Source organism: Piliocolobus tephrosceles, chromosome X (assembly GCF_002776525.5).
Source record: "Piliocolobus tephrosceles isolate RC106 chromosome X, ASM277652v3, whole genome shotgun sequence".
Taxonomy (NCBI): domain Eukaryota; kingdom Metazoa; phylum Chordata; class Mammalia; order Primates; family Cercopithecidae; genus Piliocolobus; species Piliocolobus tephrosceles.
The window spans coordinates 94,496,235-94,505,037 of NC_045455.1; the positions used below are offsets into that span (position 1 = coordinate 94,496,235).

Here is an 8,803-nt window from a genome sequence, read left to right on the forward strand (position 1 = left end):
CCCTGCCCTGCCCCTGCCACTGCCACCCACATTTCAGCACGGATTAGGTGCCAGGCACCATTAAACACACCACAGGTCTTGCCTATGTTAACCTTTACAACCCCACCACAAGGTAGGTGTTATTAGTATTTCCATTTTATATGTATGGAAACTGAGGCATGGAGGAATTAAGCCTACATAAGTGATAAACTGAGGCAAGGAGGAATTAAGCCTATATAAGTGATAAACTGAGACACTCCAGCCTGGGCGACAGAGCGAGCCTCCGTCTCAAAAAAAAAAAAAAAAAAAAAAGCAATGCTAGTGAACTGTATGAATTTGTTCAACAGGGTAAACTCTATGCACCAGGAACACGGTGAAACTCCGTCTCTACTAAAAATACACAAAAGCCATGGTTATCAAATGACAAATACGAGATAACGGTCAGCTGGCTCTTGCCATGGGGTTAATCGGAAGGCAACGATGACTCACCGAGGAAATACGTAAAGGGCACCTACCATGTGCAGGCACTGTCCAGTTCCTGACCCCAAGGAGCTCATAGTAGGTAGACAGACAACAAACTAAATAAGAAAAAGCACTAGGGAGAAAGAAAGCAGGCGAGTAGGGACTGGGAGGCAGAGAAATGTTAAAAGCACCACCAGGGACTGTCTCACTGGGAAGGTGACGTTTTAGCAAAGGAGGTAAGGGGCCAAGCCATGAGTGTATTTCTGCAACAAGTGTTCCTGGCAGAGTCTGTTTACCCAGCTGGTCCAGATCAGCAAGGCTGGTGCTCTGCTGGAGGGCAGTCGGGGGAGAGGAAGGAGGGACAATGAGGTCAAAGGGAAGGAGAGAGTGCTGAGCCCATTTCATGGCACCTCAGAAGCAATGGAGGGATTTTGGTTTCTAATGAGTGAGACAGTTAGCTAATAGAAGGTTTTAGACAAAAGATATCTGACTTCTGTTTTTAAAGGGACATTCTAGTTGCTTTACTAAGAATGTACTGCAGATGGGCAAAGATGGAAGTTAGGAGACCAGCTGGGTGTCAGGAGGCTGGTGCCCGATGTGATGGGAGGCAGGACCAGGACGGAGGAAGAGGGAGTGCTGGAAAGTGGTCAGCTGAGAAATGAAGATGCAATATTGTCAGAGTACAGCCAAGAAGAATTGCTCGTGAGTTGCACGTGGGTGTGAGAAAAAGAAAAATGGAGGACAGTGCCAAGTTTCTTTTGGACAAGGAAGGATGGAGATGTCACTAACTCTGCTGGGAAAGACTAGCAACAGAGCAGATGTTAGGAGGGAAAATCCGTTCAAAATGGGATGTTTTCAGTGAGAAATGCTAAGGGGTGGGTCTAGCAAATCACTGGCTATAAGGTTCACAGCCAAGGGTTGGGCTGGGATATTAATTTGGGATTTACTGTATAGACGTGGTATTTAAAAGTGTGTGACTGGGTAAGAAGATCTCTAAGAAAGTGAATGTCGATAAAGAAGTCCAAGGATTCAGCCTTGGGACACTCCAACTTTAATGGGGAACATGGGGACAAAAGGGAGAGCTAGTGAGGTGGGTGGGGGGGTGTGGTCAGGGAAGTGAAGGGAGCTGCCATCTGCATCAAACGCTGCTGATGAATACTTGAACTAAGGACTGACCATTGGGCTTCGCAAGATGAACAGGGGTGGGGACCATGACGAGAGCAGATTTGTGGGCTTGATGAAAGACTGCCCAGGGTAGGTTTAAGAGAAAATGAGCCTTTACCCCTAACTACCAGTTTCCGGAAATGAACGGACGGTGGAACATGATAAATGACACTACAGGGGTTGGGCGCAGTGGCTCACGCCTGTAATCCCAGCTCTTTAGGAGGCTGAGGCAGGTGGATGGCTTGCACCCAGGAGTTTAAGACCAGCCTGGGCAACATAGTGAGACCCCATCTTGGGAAGGGAAGGTGACGGGAGGGGTGGGGAGGGGAAGGGAGGAGAGGGAAAGGATACATTCAGCAAAACCTAGAATATGGGAAATTTTACAGGGCAAATGACTCAAATTCTTCAATAGATAAACTGCAAGAAAATTTTCACAAAATCAGAGAGGGATGGAGAATCTATAGATTGAAAGAGCTAAGAAATCTTGTTGACTAAATATAACATGTGGGCCTTATTTAGACCCTAAATCAATCAAACCAAGTATTTAAAAAAATTAATCAGGGAACTCTTGAATATGGAAGAGATATTTAAAGATATTACATGAAGATATTAAGGAATTGTGTTAATGTTTTACACATGATGAGGCTATTGTGGTTACATATTTTTAAAACAGTCCATATCTTAGATACTAGACATGCTGACATATTTACAGATGAAATGATTCAATGCCTGGCATTTGTTTCCAGAACAATCCAGAGAAGGGAGAATAACTGAAACCAGATAAGGCATGTGTTAATAATTGTTGAAGTTGAGGGGGTGGGAGAAGGTACCTTAGGGTTCATTGTACTGTTCTCTCAACTTTAACACAGTTTGAAAATGTTTCCATAATACAAAGCTAAGAGAGAGAACATGGAGAGGAAGAAAGAAACTGGAGACAATATGGATAACTTTATTAAGTTTTGAGGAGCAATGTGGCAATTACCAGAGGGAAAAATGGGGTCAAGAGAGGGTGCTTTTCTGTTTGCAGGGAACAACTGTATGTTTGCGGGCTGCAGGGTCTGAACCCTGGAGAGGGAAGCAATCAGGTGGGAGGGAGCGTGGCACTTTGGTCTGGGGCTAATGCACCTGCTTCCATGGCTTGGGTCTTACCCTGACTGATTATAGGGGCTGCTGTCGCTCAGGGAAAGGCAGCCCCTATAATCAGGCAGCAAATCCTTGGAACCGCAAGTATCTGACCATCGGCAGGGATTCTGGCATCAAATATCAGGTGATTGGACAGGGCCCCACTTCCCTTTCAGTCTTGAGATTGGCCCCTTCATTGCAGACGACCCAGAGCAGATCGCTGACTCCTGGAGACCAGCTGGTGTCCTTCCCCGCCCCGCCCTTCACGCCCACACACGCAGTCACTGCTGATTGGACATGGATTGGACACGTGACCCAAAGCAGCCAATCAACTGGCTTAGGAGCACCCTGCGACATCTGCAGCCTGGGATGCGCAGAGCTGACGCCATTGGGTTTCCTCTCCTGAAAACTGGACCCAAAATACAGAAAAAAAAAAAAAGTCAGTGAGAGGCACTATACTTGAAAGAGTGTAACCTTAGGGTTGGCAGTGATGTGCAAGATAAAGTTAAAGGGAAGGAAAGTGAGCAAGTACAAGGAGAGGGAGTCTACAGAACAAAGGAAGCTGCAGAGAGGCACAGGGACCAGACTGCACAGCCCCAGAGCTGGCAAGTTCCCTGCCTTGGTTTCCCTCAGGTTTCTGTTTCAGGTTTCCCTCAGTATTGTTCCCCAATACCACCTGACATCAGGCCCAAGAATAATTAACTTCCTGTCCTGAGAGCTTGTGACATCTGATTGGCCTCCTTTCGAACCTTAAAGCTTCAGAATTCATGAATCTTAATGGGTACTACAAAAGGCGAATGCAGATGAACATGTATTCTGTTATACAACAGCAAAGCAGCAAGGGAGAAAAGTGATACAATTGCTTCCATTCTATCATTAATGTCACTTAATTTTGAATAAATTTACTTCAGATACATTTGAAAGTATCTTTCCAGCTATAGTTATTTATTTACTGGGTTAAAAACTGAATTAAACTTTTCCTTCACTCATGATCTAAGTCTACTATGGAAATTTTGCCAGAAAGAGCTATTAAATAACTCCTGCAAAGGGCACATTTAGTGTCTAAGCTGACTCAAAAGGCAAGGGGGGCATCCTAGGGTTTGCTGTGTATGTGTGCAAAAATTAGCAGGAAAATACCTAGAATAGCACCTCGAAGAAAATTCTTACCTCAGAAAGTTTCTTATAAAAAATGCACAGGCTGGGTGTAGCGGTTCACACCTGTAATCTCACACTTTGGGAGGCCAGGGTGGGCAGATCACTTGAGGCCAGGAGTTCGAGACCAGCCTGGCTAACATGGAGAAACGCTCTATTAAAAATATGAAAATTAGCCAGGTATGGTGGTGTGTGCCTGTAATCCCAGCTACTTGGGAGGCTGAGGCAGGAGAATTGCTTGAACCCGGAAGGTAGAGGTTGCAGTGAGCTGAGACGGTGCCACTGCACTTCAGCCTGAGCCTGACAGAGCAAGAATCTGTCTCAAAAAAAAAAAAGTACTATCACCCCAAACAAAATTTTGGAATAAAAAAAAAAATGAAGGAGACCCCAGTTTATAGGATGCCTTTCTTTTTTGCCTTTCTAGTTTATGGGATGTTTTTCTTGATATAAAACAACATACTACCAAGCCCTTCACAAGGCACATCAGTTAAAAAATAAGCAGTCTCTGTTACCAATGCTCAAATATCTGTCTACTGGGACCAGGCATGGTGGATACAAATGGCAACAATACGGTTTCTACCCTCAGGGGAAAATCCCAGAAGCAGAACTTTTCCTGGAGGAGATAGTCCCTGAGCTTGATCCTGAAGAAGGGTGCCCCCTAAAAAGCAGGACAGGAGAAAAGACATGCCCCGCACCAGGAACATTTTGTGTGCCTATTCTAAACAAGCTCAAGGGCTACAAGCTGAATCTTGTAGTGTGCATACAAATACAGAACTCATATTTTAGTGATTGAGAAACACAGTGTTTTATAAGGTAAGTCTAATAAAATGAAAGCCTTAGAACACTACGCCAATGCAAATTTATCTTCATGATACCCATTTCTACTCCTTTCTTTTTTTTTTTTTTTTTTGGTGGGGGGGACGGAGTCTCACTCTGTCCCCCTGCTGGGGTACAGTGGTGTGATCTTGGTTCACTGCAACCTCCGCCTCCTGAGTTCAAGCGATTCTCTTGCCTCAGCCTCCTGAGTAGCTAGAATTACAGGCATGCGCCACCACACCTGGCTACTTTTTGTATTTTTAGTAGAGACAGGATCTCGCCATGTTGGCCAGGCTGGTCTCCAACCCCTGACCTCAGGCGATTCGCCCTCCTAGGCCTCCCAAAGTGCTGGGATTACAGGCATGAACCACCATGCCCCGACTTCTCCCATTTTTAAAAGTTATCACTACCAGATTTTCCTGCAACCCTAGGCCCAAAGGATTTCTCTCATCCTCTTTCAAGCCCTCACCATTCTGAAGGCACTCACCCTGGATGTTTATAGGACAGCTAAGTGGCCCTAAGGAAGAGTGAACTTTGGGAAAAGATCAGCGGGAAAGAATTAAGTGGGACTGTATTCCTAGCAGGTACTTTCAAGAGGAAATCTATAAACCGATAAGGAAAGCTGAAAACACAATATGCTCCTGAAATTGAAATATGTATATTTTGATCTGTTGAAACCTAAGAATGAAACTGAACCAGGTTTTGGCAAATTAATTTACATTCCCCAAGCCCTATATGTTAAGTGGATGTTCCTTGGAATCACCTGTGGGGCCAGGAAAGAAATAGAGGGAAGAGAAAGAAGGGTGGTAAGGAGGAAGGGAAGAAACCAGCACTGTCCCAGAAGCAGAGCTGGGTGTGTGCTGAGGTGCTGAGAGTGGAGGAAAGACAGGATTTTCACACCAGAAAACAAAGAAATGAGCAGAGGCCCCAGAGAATAATGTGGTCCTTAAAGTTTGGCAGCCTTTCTCAAATTCCTTATTAACATCCCTCAAGGAATCAGAAGTAAACTGTCAACTGCAGCTTCTCCTCAGTAGACTGAGCCACCCACAGCCAGATAACGGCACAATCAACTAAAATTTTACGTCACATGTATTAGGTGCATATATAACACTACTTCAAGGCATGATGGAGCTATACAAGGCCAGGCAAGGTGGCTCACATCTGTAATCCCAACACTTTGGGAGGTCAAAGCGCTTGAACCCAGGAGTTCAAGACCAGCCAGGGCAAGATGGTGAGACCCCATCTCTACCTAAACATTTTAAAAATCAGCCAGGTGTAGGGACACATGCCTGATGTGGGCGGATGGCTTGAGCCTGGAAGGTTGAGATCCACCATGATGGTGCCACTGCACTCCAGCCTGGACGACAGAGCGAGACCCTATCCTATTAAAATTGTGTGGGTGTGTGTGTGCGTGCACGCACCCATGCGTTTAGAAAACTGTGTATATATGAGTGTGTGTGTGTGTATATATATATACACATACACATAAACTCTGATAATAAAATTAACTATTAATAAAATGCAAGACACAGGTAACTACCACCACCTGTACAAAGTGCACTTCTTTTTTTTTTCCAGACTGAGTTTGGGTCTTATTGCCCAGGCTGCAGTGCAGTGGCAGGATCTCGGCTCACCGCAACCTCCGCCTCCCTGGTTCAAGGGACTCTCCTGCCTCAGCCTCCAGAGTAGCTGGGACTACAGGCATGCGCCCCCACACCCAGCTAATTTTATATTTTTAGTAGAGAGGGGGGTTTCTCCATGTTGGTCAGGCTGGTCTCGAACTCCCGACCTCAGATGATCCGCCCGCCTCGGCCTCCCAACGTGCTGGGATTACAGGTGTGAGCCACCGCGCGCGGCCCGAAGTGCACTTTTTAATATGTCTTCACTAGTCAACCACGGGCACCCATGGGCCAGAAAGAACAAAGGCACAGTTAACTCCACTGCTCTGGAGAAAAGAAAGCTGACGACAAGGAATCTGATGCCTTCCTTCAATGGGAAGGAAACACCCCGACATTGGAAGAGGTCTCCAGGCCGGGTCGTACACTGATGGGGGGCGGAGTCGGGGGCAGGCCAACACCTCAACAGCAGTCACCAAAACTGTGCTTTTAACTATCAATAGCAAGTATTAACATGCTTATAACAGCTGGCCAAAGAAAGGTGCACACAAATGCCCCTTTTTAAAAACTAAAAATACCAAGGATTGAAAACGTGGGGGGTGGGGGGTGTTGGGGGAAGCACACACTAGAAATCAGTGTGGGCAGAATTAGGGCTGTTACACGGACACGCTTAGCAAACCGTCTGGGCTCAACCGCCCCCACCTGTCCTCTTGAAACAGCGCCTCGCCCAGGAAACAGGGCTGCCTGTGTGCTCGCCTAGCACCTGCTGCGGCCTCCAGCTACGTGGTCGCCGACAGCACTGCGCAGGCACCCTCCCTGCGGGGCTAGTCCTGTCTCCGTCCCTGAACGCCTGTGACCTTAGGTAAACCGCTTAGCCTCCGTATTCTCATGCGTAAAATGGGGATGAGAACACAGTCGTCGCAGGATGAGCCAGAATTCGTTTCGTTCAACACGGTGCCTGGCACTTCTCTGCGGACCTGCGGGCAGGCGCGGCGACATTCGACAGAGTCCGGGAGCCGCGGGCCCCGCGGCCTGCGCGATCAGCCTCGGAACCTCCTGCAACGCCGGCTCCCGGTGAGCAGACCCAACTCCGCGCGGCGCCTCCACCTGCCCAACTCCCCAGCCGCGCCGCTCCCCGAACCCGCCAGCGCCGCTGGAGCCGCAGGGCGTCGGAGGACCAGAGGCCGGGGCGGGGACAGCGACCCGGCGCCCACCCCGAGGGAACCACGTCCCCGGCGTCTCCCCGGGCTCCAGGGGCAGCAGCGCGGCTCGGAGCCCTTTACCTGCCAACGATCACCACACAGCCGGCCGCGGAGGACGCCATGGCTGGGCCGCGGACGCGGCGCCGCGGGCGTTGAGGCGCCGGCGGAGCTTCGAGCTGGGCGCTCCGGGGAGGGCGGGTCCCGCGCCCATTGGCTGCGCGCGCGGGCCGGGAGGGCGGGAAGGGCGGGGAGGGCCGCTTGGCCCGGCGGGGGAGGGGGTTGCGCGTCGCGGGCCAGAGACACCTGGAGACGCCCCGCGCGCCGACCCTCGTGGGCAGGGGCAGGACCAGCGCGGGGGCACGTCGGGGTGGGGGAAGCGGGAAGCCCACGCGCTTGTGACGCTCAGCAGTCCCCGTGTCTAAGGAGGGGGCGCGGCCACCATGGCACGGGCTCTAGCGCTAAAGCGCCCTGGAGAAACCGTCAGAGAATGTCGCCTTTGCTGACTCGTCTCTGAAGGACGCCGCCGCCGCCAGGTGCGAACTGGGCGCTGGGACTGCGACACATTCACACCAGATGCGCTCGTCTGCGCGCGGCAGGACCCGGCTGCACTCCTCCGCGGAGCACGCGCCGCACTGGGCGTGTGTCGGAAAGAGGAAATGCGCTGGTGCCCTGACTCCTGGCCTTCTCGGAGCCCGGAACAGACCCGGAGGAAGGGGCATCACACGTCGCCTGACAGTGGTATGCGTCCACACCGCACAAGCTGAAGGGGAAGTGACATGGTCATTAGACAGAGGGGACAGTACTCAAGCTGGAACCGCAGCCGAGACTGAGATGATAAATGGAGCGCTTCCTTTATTTGTTTTCCCTGAGTCGGAACAGGGTAAGAGAAATCCCAGGGGAGGGGTTAGGTTTTTTTGTTTTTGTTTTTGTTTTGTTTTGTTTTTTAGAACAGTTTCACAAAGTATCAATAAATATTGGGAAAGTATTCAACCTCAAGAGAAGTGAAAAGTAACACAAAGGCCGGGCGCCGTAGCTCAAGCCTGTAATCCCAGCACTTTGGGAGGCCGAGACGGGTCAGGAGATCGAGACCATCCTGGCTAACACGGTGAAACCCCGTCTCTACTAAAAATACAAAAAACTAGCCGGGCGAGGTGGCGGGCGCCTGTAGTCCCAGCTACTCGGGAGGCTGAGGCAGGAGAATGGCGGGAACCCGGGAGGCGGAGCTTGTAGTGAGCTGAGATCGGGCCACTGCACTCCAGCCTGGGCGACAGAGCCAGACTCCGTCTCAAA

The 8,803-nt window shown here is 49.8% G+C and overlaps 1 protein-coding gene across 1 annotated transcript in view; it reads right to left on the bottom strand.

Moving 5' to 3' along the window:
- Positions 1-7,743, bottom strand: part of CRYL1 (crystallin lambda 1) — a 108,977-nt gene extending 101,234 nt beyond the window's left edge. Inside the window, exon 1 of the mRNA XM_023190614.1 lies at positions 7,595-7,743. Coding sequence (XP_023046382.1) covers positions 7,595-7,635 — 41 coding nt within the window. The 5' untranslated portion in view covers positions 7,636-7,743. The remainder of the gene's footprint in view (positions 1-7,594) is intronic.
- Between the last annotated feature and the right edge of the window lie 1,060 nt (positions 7,744-8,803).